Here is a 13,868-nt window from a genome sequence, read left to right on the forward strand (position 1 = left end):
ACAAACATAAAGGTCATATATTGAACTTCAAGAAAAAGAGCATCATATCATTTATGGCATGGGTTCTCAAAGTGGGTTCCGCGGAACCTACGGGTTCCGCAGGCCCCTGCTCGGGGTTCCGCAAGCCACTGATAAATTTTCCCTGGTCCCGCTCTCGACAAGTGTCTAAAACGGCGAACACGAGGTGCGCTTGATCGAAAGAACCTCCATTACCCATGCCCGAGTGTCAAAAAGCACATCACAGTGCGTAACAGCAATGCGCGAACTGCGCAATAAATACGCAAGCAGCTTTTAGCCACCCAACCTCTGAGAATGGGCAGCGCGCCTAAGCTTTCACACTTGAATCTCGGAGGCCGTAGCTTACCACCATGCGCATTTCTCCTATTTGTATATAGGGTCGGTGCCGATAGTGTGCGCACTGACGTATACGTTGGAAGAAAAAAAAATTGCGCGGAGCGCCGCAAATGCGCGCCGCAGAAGAGCAAGAACGGCGTAGCGTCCAATCGAAACGAATCGGCGTCGTCCGCATCGCCGTGATCCACAGCGGCGATCGTAAGCGGCACGTGACTGACAGCAACGCCGAAGCGCTTCGTGCCTAACCTTTAAAGCCTTTATTCTTGCGTTTATCGCCGCGCGCAACACCGCGTTGGCGGGCTAGCCGCGTGCCTCCGTAAGTGCGTAGTCGCTATCTCTAATCGCGTCGATAACCACCGCAGTTTCGTCCGCCGCGGTTGCGGCAAATAGTAGTTTCGTTTTCACTCGATGCGCGCGTCGGCTGTGTGCCTTCACAACTGCGCAGTCGCCTCCCACGGCAGCGTCGATAGCGACCGGCCGCAGTTTCGTCGCACTTCTTGCAGCTAACGGTAGTTTCGATTTGACTTTGTGCGTGCGTCAGCCGCCTGCCTTCTGAACCGTAAAGTCGCCGTCCATGATCGTCGATAGCGGCCGCGGTTTCGTTCGGCAAGCAGCAGTTTCGCTTTGATTCAGTGCAAAGCTGTCGAAGATAAAAAGCACCAGCTACATCGCGATGAACGGACAATTTGTTGGCGAGCAGCTGAGTGGCGAAAAAATAATCGAGATGTGCGCCCGTTGGTGTGCAAAGCGCGTCTCAGATGAAAGCGCACGCCGCGAAGGATGTCGCGAGGCCTTCACCGCTGCTAGCGCTCATCAGTCATGATATGAAGAGAATTTCAGCTTCCGCACTGGTCTTGTGCTAAATAGAAACAAGATTTGACGATTCATTGAGTGAATAGAAGCGTGATGACGTAGTGAAGTATTTGTTTATTGTTTTCTTGATACCCTCGATAACTCGACATTCGGTTAATTCGGGGGGGGGGTTCCTTGGCACTTTATGGAGCTTAGCAGGGTTCCGTGGGACGACTGTACTTGAGAACCCCTGATTTATGGTATTACAAATACAATAATAGTAATTACAGAGAAAGACAACACATCGAAAAAAAAAAACATTCGATTATAAAATTTGCTACACAATGCATGAAACGGTACACTAGAAAATATTGTCTACAACAGATTCATGTAAAGTTCTCTATGGCAGATGAAAAATTGGGTGCAGACACTATCTCATCCGGGAGCAAATTCCATTCCGCAATTATTCGCGGAAAGAATGAAAATTTAAATACATTAATACGACTTATTTCTTGGAATTGTCGCGTCTCTTAGACTGATAATGAGGTGGTTTTAAATATATGTTCTTATCGATTCCTGTGTTACCGCTGTTGATGTTGTGTAAAAGCTTTAACCTGATCATTTGTCTGCGCGTGGACAGCAACTTCCACCCCAGATTTTCCCTGATTTGCGAACCTCTAATTTTGTAGTCGTAGATGCCCGTGACGAATCTTGCAGCCCTTTTCTGAACACGCTCTAACTTATCTTCGAGAACTTTTGTGAAGGGGTCCCATGCTGCGCAAGCGTATTCTAACATCAGCCTAATATTTGTAAGATATAAAGTTTCCTTCAAAGGTTTGGGCGCACACTTGAAGTTCCTCTGGAAAAGGTGCAAAAGGCGGCACGCTTTAGCGCTTGTTATGTCAATGTGGGATGTCCAGTCCAATACCGCCGTTAAAGTGACGCCTAGGTATTTGACTTCATCAACGCATTGCACTAAAACATTATTTAGAGAGTATGAACTAGGCACTTTTTTCCTTTTGTTCGTAAATTGAACATGATAACACTTTGCTACGTTCAAATCCATCTTCCATTTAGCACACCAGGAACATATTTTTTCGAGATCAAACTGCAACACACTCGTATGTTCGGCACATGACACAGGATAGTATACAACGCAATCATCCGCATACAGTCTGATATTCGAAACAACGCCTTCACTTAAATCATTGCTAAAAATAAGGAACAGCAACGGCCCAAGGACCGACCCTTGAGGCACACCTGATAAAACATCAACCGTTCTCGACGTTGCACCGTTCAGAACCACTTTTTGCTGCCGTTTATGCAAATAATCTTTAAGCCAACCGTAAAGTGAATCGGGGAGGCCAAGAAATGACAGTTTGTACAAAAGTAAGTCATGCGGGCCTACGTCAAACGCCTTTCGGAAATCAATGAAAACAGCATCTATCTGCGTACTATTGTTAAAGCCGAGTGCAACATCATGTATGAATTCAGTAAGTTGAGTGGTACAGGATAATCCCATGCGAAATCCATGCTGGGTCGGGATGAAGAAATCATGGTTATGAAGATGCTTAATAAGACCAGAGTAAATAACATGTTCTAGTGTTTTACAACAAACAGATGTCAAAGACACTGGTCTGTAATTGCTTGCCAAAGCCCGACAACCACCTTTAAATATAGGAGTTACATTGGCCATTTTCCAATCACTAGGTAATTTTTGACAATTTGTTGACTTGGTAAATAATTCAACCAAGATAGGAGCAATACTGTGTGAACAGCGCTTCAAGACATGTTTTGATATTCCATCTGGACCGTGAGCAGAATGAGGATTAATGTTGCACAACAGAGCCCTTATGCCAGCCTCATTTAAAACTATGTCATTCATTTGAGGTAATTGTTCGTGTAATTCAGGTACCGGAATATGACGACATGCTGTGAAGACGGAGTGGAAATATTCGTTAAAGCAATCAGCTTTTTTTGTGTCATCAGTTAACATATCACTTTCATGCCGGAGAGCCGGAACGCCAACACTGTCTTTTCGATTACTTTTGACATATCGCCATAACTCCTTAGGATTAGATATTATTTTATCAGCTAGCGACGATAAGTATGTTCTTTTTGCTGTCTTTAATTCTCGTTTCAAGTTTTTAGTTAGAGTTCTAAGCTTGTCATATAAGTTCTGACTTGGTTCTGTCTTGAATGCCTTGTACACTCCGGCCTTCTTTCTTATTGACAGATGCAGTTCCTTGTTAATCCAAGGTTTATCCATTCTACGTCTAGATGATACCACTCTTGAGGGAATGTATTTAGCGACCAAAAACAGGAGTTTGTCTCTGAACAGAGCCCATAAACTTTCTATGCTGCACTGACTGCAGTATTCCAGCAATACTGGCAGGAATAAGTTTAACTCTTCATCTATGGCATTATAATTCCCCTGTTCATACACAAAAACCTTTCTCGGGCAATTCTTGCTAACTTGTAACTTTTTGCACACTATTGTTGCATTTACCACCTCATGATCACTTATTCCTGGTGCTGCCGTAACTTCTTCAACTAAATCATCGTTGTTGCTAAACAACAAGTCCAACGTACTGTCCCTAGCTGAACCGTAAGGCATTGGGAAATTCACAAACTGAGCAAGTTCATTGTTCTGTGCTAGTTCAATGAAGGCCGCGTGAAGTGCCGAGCCGCTCGTCGCTACAGGATAGCAGTCACGCCATACAACTTCAGGCATGTTAAAATCGCCCCCAAGTAGAATAATTTCCGATGACAACATCGACAGTGATCGTGCAAGGCCGCGAAATGGTTCTATGCTTGTTGAAGATGGTGACCTGTAGAAAGATCCCACCACAAGGCTGTTACCACCAGAGACCAATATTCTGCACCAAATACATTCTGAAGAAACATCATCACAGTATAACGGTACACTTCTGATTCTGTCATGTACAAGAATGAACACACCTCCTCCCTGGTGATTACGGTCTTTTCGATAAGCTATGTATTCGTATGGAAACATTTCACAATCCGATATGCCAGGGTCGAGCCACAATTCTGTCCCGATGACAATATCAGGTTGTGAAATGCGCAATAGGCTAGAGAATTCGTCTGTTTTATTCTTCAGGCTCCTACAATTGATAACGATGACGGATAGGCGATCCGCCGTGTCTCTTCTGAGCCGCGGCGGCTCACGCTTTGTTTGCTACTGAATGTACTCTCGTACGGAATCTGTTGTACCATCGTAAATATAAGTCTTGCCTTCATAAGTCATCTTGTTGTACTTTAGCTTATATCTAGCTACAGAGTTCTGTTCCCGCGCATAAGCAATCAGTTTGCTTCTACATCGCCGAACCTGCTGGGAGTAGTCTTCACTTAGCGATATTCTGCTGCCCTTCAGTTTCGAAGCCGCAAGAAAGAAGACGCTGTTTGTCCTTGAATAGTCCAAACTTCACAATAATGGGCCTTGGTTTATCGTTATTATGCTTCCCCATCCTGTGAGCTCTCTCAATCGTTGATGGTTGAACAGTAATACCCAGTTTGTCCGAGCAGACAGATATAACCTTCCGTTCTGATTCATCCCATGTTTCCTTCTCGTTCTCATCGTCTATGCCGAAAAACAGTAAATTATTCCTACGTGAACGATTTTCGAGCTCGTCCTGATTAATCAATACGTTTCGCATAGCTTTTGAGAGCTGGTTATTTTGCGCCTGCACTTCTGCTCTGTCCTCAAGCGCAGACAAAACGGATAAATCCTCAGCTAATTTGGCAACTTTTGACGTTAGATTCCCAATTTTGTCTTCGATTTGTTTGTGCTCAGTTCGCAGTGTTTCTAACTGTTTAATTATCTTGTCTTGACCTGCCAATATCTTTGGTAACGAACGTATTGCTTCCATTAGTTCACGCTCTTGCTTTTCCGACAGAGGACCAGAGTTCTCTTCGACGTCACCAGCTAATAGTTATCTTATTCTAAAGAAACTATCTATTGCACCAGTACAGAGACAGACACCGGCACGAACAAGCACAAACTGCTGTAACGACCAGGTGGGCTCCGGTACCGAGTATTCATGCGTGCGAGTTGGCTTATAACGGTAAAAGAGACCAACCTGAAGAAAGAGCAGATGTGAGCGTTTCGACCGCATCTCGGCACCGGAACCCAAAGGCCTTGTCTGGAGCAGGCGTTGAAATAGTCTTTCCTCTGACAGCGAGCGCCCTCGGTGACCGGTAGTGACAACTGCTATCATGCTGGGTACTGAAGATGCATCCAGATATGGCCATAACCACCAGTCAGTGATTACAGCCGGACACTGTTCTCCGGGCAAGTCGCTGTTTTCGGTAGTTGTGCATGTGTGTGCAACCACCTGTTGCTGCGGTTGATGCTCCGTCAATTCATTAAGACGAGGCCACGCAGTCACTATGTTTCCATTTGGGCATGCGTTGTAGACCTCGCCACATCCTCCCAGCTGTCTTGAAACAAAACCAGTGCCGGACGCTGCTACAACGATCTGAAACAACTGAAGAAAGAGCAGATGTGAGCGTTTCGACCGCATCTCGGCACCGGAACCGTGCAAAATGTGCGAAATTTTTGCACATTAAAAGGTTGAAGGCGTCGTCGGCGATCCCTTTCAAGATATGCCCAACCTTGTCAGCCTCTGGTATTTCGGCATAGCGATAACACGTCTTCTATGTGCGAGACGTAAGATTCTGTAGACGTCTGCGCACGTGACGCCAGCATCTTTTTCGCTGCGATCTTCTGGCCAACGGGTTTCTCAAATAAGTCTCGTAGTTCTTCTTTGCAGGTGTCCCAGCTCCCGCGCTCAGCTTCATGGTTATTGAACCATATTCTCGCAGTACCTTTCAGGTAGAATATAGTGTTTGCCAGCATCAAGGTAGGGTACCATCGTTTGTCAGCACTCACACGTTCGTACTCTGGCAGCCAGGCTTCAACGTCCGATTCGCTGGAACCACAGAATGTGCCAGGATCCCGGGGTTGCACAAGCAGGACCGTTGTAGTGGCGGACGCTGATGTAGGCGCTGTGTCTTGCGTCATTGCAGACAGATGTCCAAAACGACAGCTGCTGCGGAGCTCCGTTGCGAGGTGTGATGTACCCTGCACCTCCACCCAAGTGTGACAGAGGCGAGATGTAGGCGAAGGTTATAGTTACAGAATATTTACAAAGAAAGCTAGGCCAAGAGAAAATAGCTGATCCACCCCACGTGCAAGCATCTTCATCGTTGTCTTGTACAGATCGCTTCGCAACAATATTAACAAGACTTTAGTGCACATGGCCAAGTATTTGTTTGTGCATTCCATTGTGTGGGCCCGTTTTTAAGAATACTTGGGCCCATATTCATAAAAGCCCTTCTCTCTAAGAACCATCCATGAATGACCATTTGTCACAGCAATTGTTTCAATATTAAGCCTCTTAACCCTTTAAAGGGGCCCTAAAACACTTTTCCAACTAATCATAGAATGAAATCAGTATTAACTTATGTCGCCTCACGACTCACCTGGCGCAAAAGAATTTTTAAATCCTTCACGCACAAGCAAAGTTAGGCGTAGCTATCGTACCTATCAGCAGCTTTCTGCTTCCTTTCATTTCCACTTGTTCACAGAATGTAAAACAAGATGGCACTGGCGGGAGGCTCCGTCCTTCTAACTAGGTTCACTGTTGCTCCATATTAAAGCTTGTGGGAATCCCTTTCCCAAGGCGGTCTCCAGCGTGGCACACGTCGTGGGCAGGCGCGTCAGGTAGGTTTTGCGAGAGTGGAAAATCACCTTCTTGCGGCTTGCACACAGCACTATCAGTGCTGCCGGGCGTGTCGCATAAGACCCCTGAGACATTGCCCGAGTCTCAATGGTCACCACTAAGCGGCGAGTGTGGAAGGCTCCTCTGCTGCTCCCGTTTTCCCGCAGCTGGCTAGTCGACCAATTTTTTACCCCAGCTGGTAAATCGGAAGTTCCTCTTTACCTAGTGTATTATTCTCTTTGAGGGAACTCTCGCTGATGTAAGCTATAGCTTGCTGGCCTGCTCGAATTGTTAGTTGCAATCGTAATAAATGCTTTCCAAGTGTGCACGTTGTCGTCCATTGTTTTGTCGAGCTTGTATCAGACCGTGGTTGATGGGCAGCCGTGCGCGGTGTGCTGAGGCCTAGTTCCATTGGCTACCCCCCTTATTCCTACATTTTGGCATTCCCAACGCTGGGCAAGCTCTTGGAAAATGGGATGACAATTAGTTCGGTGTGAGAAAGACTCTGTTTGGACCAGCATTAAGCCTCACCCAAAAGCGTAATTGCTATTGGCCATGTGCTTTCTTGAGTGGCGAGTAACACTGCGCCAGTTTTGCCAAACTCGTGTAGACGGGTTGCACAAGGGAGCGCACGCACTATCAGTGCCACCCCACGTGATATCCCGCCAACATTAATTGCCCGAGTCTCTTTGGTCACCACCAAGCGGCGATTGCAGAAGGCTTTGCCGCCACTCCCGTTTTCCTTCACGTCGTTTGTCAACAACGTTTTTGCCATGCCAGTTGGCCGCAGTCGCCTGTACCCCAGTTGGTAAGTCTTTACCTAGGGTATTATTCTCTTCGAGGGAACCATCAGTGATGTAAACTATAGCTGGCCTGCTCGAAGTGTTAGTTGCAATCGTAATATTACATGTAGATCTTACGCATTTTACAGCAACTAATTTTAGGCCCCTTTCTTTACTTGTCAGAATTCGTCACTCCACTAGAACTCACTAACACTGGCATGGCGCTCTTTGGCCATACCTGGCCCTTGAGCCAGTAAACAACATACATTCAATCGTAATAAATGCATTCCGAGTGTTGTCGGAATATGTGGGGATGCCAACGGCCCTCTGCCTCGACACACCGAGCCCCGCGGTTGGCGCATGCCTGCGCATCAACCGCGGTCCGGTACAAGCTCGAGGAAACAATAGACAACCACGTGTACACTCGGAAAGCATTTATTACGACTGCAACTAACACTTCGAGCAGGCCAGCTAGCTATATAGTTGACATCGCTGAGGGTTCCCTCGAAGAGAATAATACACTAGGTAAAGAAGGGCTTCCGACTTACCGACTGGGGGAATACGGGGGGGCCGCGGCGTTTGCCGCGGCAAGAACGCGGTTGACTAACCACGTGCGGGAATACGGGAGCGGCGGTGGAGACTTCCGCCATCGCCGCTTGCTGGGGACCAAAAAGACCCGGGCGATATCAGCGGGATCTCACGTGACCCACCCGGTGGCGCTGATAGCGCTTGCGATTCCCGCGCGCCGGGCGCGAAAGGAAAGTTTCCCCTCTCCCAACTCTCCCTGGCACGCATGCGCTTGACGCGACGTTCGCTACCCGTGCGGCGGTTATGGGACACGAGGATTCCCACATCCCTCCACCCTTAAATATTGCCCTATGGCGGAGAAATCGCTGGAACGACGGCATTGACAAAGTATCCGGGCAGATGCGATGGTCAACTCCGGCAGGAAATGTCCGAATCCACGTTGATAGGCAGCACTGTCCTGTGTGGCGGCCGCCCACATGTGGCAGCCGTCACAGTGGTTGACGATGACGGGGGCTGAAGATGGCTTGCCCTCAAGATGCGCGCCGCAATGTCCACCCGGGAACAGCGGGTCAGGACTTTCTCGAAGCGGCGCGCGCGCCGGCTCGATGAACCTCGCACCGACGCATCCTCGTGGGAGTGTATGAGGTGGGCCTCCCTCATTGTGGCTGCCATGTGCTGCTGCATCGGGTCGCGAACAGGGAGAGGCCGAGACAGCAGGCAGGGACGTGGACCATGGCAGCAATAGCAAGTCGAGGCGGCTTCACTCGTTCTGCAAAGTCGCTCAAATGCACTCCACAAACACTTAGAATTAAGGCAGTAGAGGCCGCCGCAGCGTCGGCCGTCTGACACGATGCTGAACCACCCGTCTACCGCATAGCTTTATGCGGCAACGAGAGAAAAAAAACAATCCAGTTCGTTTGAATGAAGTTATTCGCTTCGACCGAATTTTTCCGGTCTGATACAGCGCGAAAGTGGGCGATGCTCATATGAACAAAGCGCTCTCTGGTCACCCGAGATTTCGGTTATTCCGCCCGCAAAATATTGAGTTCATCTGAACAAAATAAGCTTTCTATTTCGAACGAGGTTTCTCCGCTCGGGCGAGTATAGTGGAACTAGCGAATCCGGTTGCACCCGCTAAATGTCGCGGCATGGTCGTCTTCGAACTTGCGACCGGCAGCTCCGCAGAGCCTTAGGCCTAATCGCGTCCATGACGGATACCAATGCCACAAAAGACCCATAAAGGGTTCCAGTGAGCCGCCGCGAGGAGATGCAGGCCTAGCTAAGTGGTCCCCGCTCGCTGCTCAACCCGCAGCTTCCGAGCAGACTCCTGGGACTGCGCCCCGCTGACGTCCTAGCCAGCGTTTCCGGCGCCCGGCTCCCAGAGCCAAAGATACAGAAAAGAGGTTATTTACATATGTACAGGGAAAATCGACCACCGCGTCGGCTGCTGCACTCACTCGCTTCAGGCGTACTCTTAGGAGAAAACTCGCTGTAAATCTCAGCATCTACACGAGTTCGGCGACACTGGCGCAGCGTTAACTCGCACTCAAGAAAGCACATGCCCAATTTAGCTAGCAATCACGCCTTCGGTTGAGGCCTAACGCTGGGCCGGACAAAGCCTTCAGGCTTCCTCACATCCGAACCGATCGTCGTCCCGTTTTCCAAGAGCTTGCCCCACGTTGGGAATGCCAAATTGTCGGGATATGGGGGGATGCCAACGGCCCTCTGCCTCGACACACCGAACCCCGCGGTTGGCGCATGTCTGCGCATCAACCGCGGTCCGGTACAAGCTCGAGGAAACAATAGACGACAACCACGTGTACACTCGGAAAGCATTTATTACGACTGCAACTAACACTTCGAGCAGGCCAGCTAGCTATAGTTGACATCGCTGAGGGTTCCCTTGAAGAGAATAATACACTAGGTAAAGAAGGGCTTCCGACTTACCAACTGGGAAATACGGGGGGGCCGCGGCGTTTGCCGCGGCACGAACGCGGTTGAATAACCACGTGCGGGAATCGGGAGCGGCAGCGGAGACTTCCGCCATCGCCGCTTGCTGGGGACCAAAGAGACCCGGGCGATATCAGCGGGATCTCACGTGACCCACCCGGTGGCGCTGATAGCGCTTGCGATTCCCGCGCGCCGCCCGCGGAAGGAAAGTTTCCCCTCTCCCAACTCTCCCTGGCACGCATGCGCTTGACGAGACATTCGCTGCCCGTGCGGCGGTTATGGAACCCGAGGATTCCCACAGTGTACAAAGAGTTGTCGTCCATTGTTTCTTCGAGCTTGTACCGGACTGCAGTTGATAGGCGGGCGTGTGCCAACCACGGTGCATGGTGTGCCGAGGCCTAGTGCCATTGGCATCCCCCTCATCCGTACAAACTACCGTGGTCGGCGACATCAGGGTCACTGTATGTGCCTATAGCACGGAAAACACTGCCATCACTGTCAATGCTTTCATGCAGAAGCAGGTTGTCTTCGGAGCTTGACGACTCAATCAAACAAATGCCATGCTCTCGTGACGGGCGCGCCAACATACGACTGGAAGCGTCCGTTTTTAAAATCTCCACCGGATAAACTATGGCGAACGTAAAACCCCTATATATAAAAAGTAGTGCCAACCACTTCCCTCCTCCTCCGTTCCACTGTCGCACTCGGCGTGGCCAGCGCGATCGAGGCGCGATATCGACAGTGGTGCCGCCTACGTCGGGCCTGCCGTGGCAGACGACAGATAACGCGCTACCAGAGGAAATCCGCGGAAAACTTCGATCGCGCCCTGCGGAGAAGTTTTTGAGGCACAATTTTGCTTCATCAGTCAGTAACTGGCCTTAATAATGCTGTTTTGGAAGTAGCAACGCGACGATGCGAGACGGCGCAAATACCAAGTGTGCAGCAAGCGTTTGCGCTCGCCGGATGGTCAACAAAAAAAAGCCTTTTGCCCTCGCCTTGTCGGTTGCGGCAACTTAAGGTGCAGCAGCATGCCATCACAATGAAGTTCTTGTCCCTAACACGTTTGATCCGTTTGTGCGTACAGCACTTTCGTCGCACAGGCTCGAGAATGGCAATCGGAGCCCGCTGGAAACAAAAAAATATACAAAAGCGCGAAGTGTGCTTCCACGTGACACGGATTGGCCAATGGGGGAGCGTAGGAGGCTGGGGCGACAGGAGGCAGCGAGGAGGAAACGCAGGGTTGAGCGCGGTGGCGGCAAGATCTAAGAATGGCGCTACTTTTTATATATAGGGGCTTTAGGCGAACGGAGTCTGTAGGCCCCCTAGGGGTCGAAGAGGGAACTCATCAGAACATCTAAATTGATGGCACCAGCCCAGCTCATTACTGGCGCTTAGAGTGCCCAAGCACGTGGACAAGACAGGCTCGTCCTGACGCTTATTGCGGGGAAAAAAATTGTGACCAAGTAGGAATCGTGTAAGGCACTTAAAGGGTTAAAAGCCAGTCGCTGTTCTAACTGGCCATCAAGGAAGTGCTTTTATGGAAGAAAAGTTGTGTGCATGTGTTTTCTTGGCATTCCACTGCAGCAAGGAACACACCATGCACACCCAATTAGCATTTTTGTATGTTTTTCATGCATGGACTTGGTTCTATTTTGGTGGTACCAGTGAAATTTGGGTGCATTGTGATGCATGCACGTTGTTGTGCAGTAGGCCACATTTCATGCAGGAATCAGCTGGTCGGAGGTCCTTTGGCACAGCAGCGCAAGGCAGCTCGTGGGATGAGGCCAGTCGACTGACCGTGCAGGCCACCACCAAGCCTTGCCCCAAGTGTCGGACACCCACCGAGCGCAGTGGTGAGCACCAGGCTGTTGGCTGCCATTTGTTCCAGGCTGGCTGCCTAAACATGTGAAGCTGGTCTTGCCTAGCACAAGCATGGAATTGACTGTCTTTAGGGTAAAAGTCAAGAACGAAATTACGGTACCTATGGTGAAATTGGCATGGATCTAGCAGAATATACCACTGTGTACTTGTAGCAAGAGTGGTTGGAGGGGGCCTACAGTACACCCTTGCTAACTCGCAGTCACATGTCTTAAAACATCAGGTAATTCAAAAGTTTCTGACACTGCACAGTGAAATCTCATTGGTGCCATGTAGTCAGCATCCCTTAGCTCTTGAAGTACCTTATATACTTGCTTAATGAATGCATTTTTCTTTCCTAGAAAATCGAAGCAAAGTTGGGGGGTGCGTTTATTATGTGGGGTAAATTTGATGGGAACTTTTTCGAAATAGCAAGAAGTGAAAAATAAGAGGGTAATGATTTGAAAATTGCATTCGATAATTTATCCTTGCAGTAAAAATACACGTATACTATTTGCAAACCGTAACAGCGTTTTTATTGCACTTCGCTCCGCATTGGGACCACTAGACTTGTTGTCCAGGTCGCTGGCCGCTTCGTCCACATCGTGGATCCGCCACAGCTCATCCTCGTAGGCGCTTCCAGCCGTCTGCCATTATCGCAAGCATCACGTTGCAGCGCTGCTTTTCGGCACCTGTTGTTTTGACAAGCACGCTGTGTGCGCCTCTTTCCTCGACCATCCTGTTCATCAGCATGCCAAAGTTTATCGGCGTCTGATCAGCATTTCCATTTTGTGTGCCAACAAACTCTGTGTCCTGCAGCAGGCGTATAACTCTACTTGGGGCCCATGGCACCCAGCGGAACCAAAGACAGGCAGAAAAGAGAGCAACAGCCATGCAAATTCGACACTATGCTCACTATGACAACCAAGCGCCCCTTCTTCACTCTGCCCCTGGCTGCGCATTGTGCGGCCGCACTCTCTGCTATTACCTCAGAGTAAAGTCCGTAAACTGCGTAAAGAGTAACTGTTGCAGAGAGCCAGTTGCTGTTTTTTTTCTCTCTCGAGTCTGCAAGGTGCGTTTGTGGTGGCACTGGCGGCAAGGTTGCGATGAGAACAGGCTGAGCATTTTTGCGGTCACTCTTTTCGTCAGGTCCCAAGTGGCCGTAAAAATATGCAGCCTCATCTTACCGCATGCTTACTGCCAGTGTTTGCCATCAGCGTCTCACTCATCTAGACCACCGCTCCGGCCAGTGTGCCACCACAGCACGTTTACCGCTAGCGTGGATGGGCAGCCTACATAAGTTTCCTGTGTTTCCTGTTTTCACCTCAAATTAGCTGCAGAATTTTGTTTACCTTATCTCGACGTTTCTCACATGGCATCACTAACTATTTCCAACATAGTGGCGGGCATTGAAATTAAGTACAGTTGCTTTAAACGCATGTGCGAGAGTAAAAGATTCAAGTCTGTTCGAGAAGCACGGCTGTTTGATCGTGGGACTGCACAGTAGCAAAGTTGGGGGTGTGTTTATTATGTGAGTGCGCTCATTACACAAGTATATACGGTATTTGCCCCTGGCACACCTGTAGTTAGGTAAGTGAGGTGGACTGAAAATATCTGCTGGTAACCCCAGATCTGAATGGACCTTGGCTCAGTTTCATATCACCACTGTCAGAAAAATGTCCAATTTCTCATTCACTCCAAGCTTGTTTTATTAGTGCTGTGCAAGCACTTTGTCGCTTTCTTTCATATATGCTTGCCATCATCCCATATCCTCTTGGTTAAACGAGGTTCCCGAAACACTAAGAGGAAATACCCAATTGGTCTGCATTTATGCAGCCGATGTCACAGATTTCTGGCACTT

General features: G+C 48.9%; 1 protein-coding gene across 7 annotated transcripts in view; it reads left to right on the forward strand.

The window, feature by feature from the left end:
* LOC119437595 (E3 ubiquitin-protein ligase parkin-like) overlaps positions 1 to 13,868 on the forward strand; it is a 201,664-nt gene that overhangs the window by 146,965 nt on the left and 40,831 nt on the right. For 3 of the 7 annotated variants that reach the window (XM_049660738.1, XM_049660739.1, XM_037704603.2), the window contains one exon: positions 11,877 to 12,003. In XM_049660738.1, coding sequence (XP_049516695.1) covers positions 11,877 to 12,003 — 127 coding nt within the window. Of the gene's footprint in view, positions 1 to 11,857; positions 12,004 to 12,575; positions 13,331 to 13,868 lie in introns of those variants that run through there. The other 4 variants (XR_007465206.1, XM_049660737.1, XR_007465205.1 and 1 more) reach the window with 4 other exon arrangements.

This window comes from Dermacentor silvarum, chromosome 1, assembly GCF_013339745.2.
Source record: "Dermacentor silvarum isolate Dsil-2018 chromosome 1, BIME_Dsil_1.4, whole genome shotgun sequence".
In the NCBI taxonomy this organism is placed as follows: Eukaryota; Metazoa; Arthropoda; class Arachnida; order Ixodida; family Ixodidae; genus Dermacentor; species Dermacentor silvarum.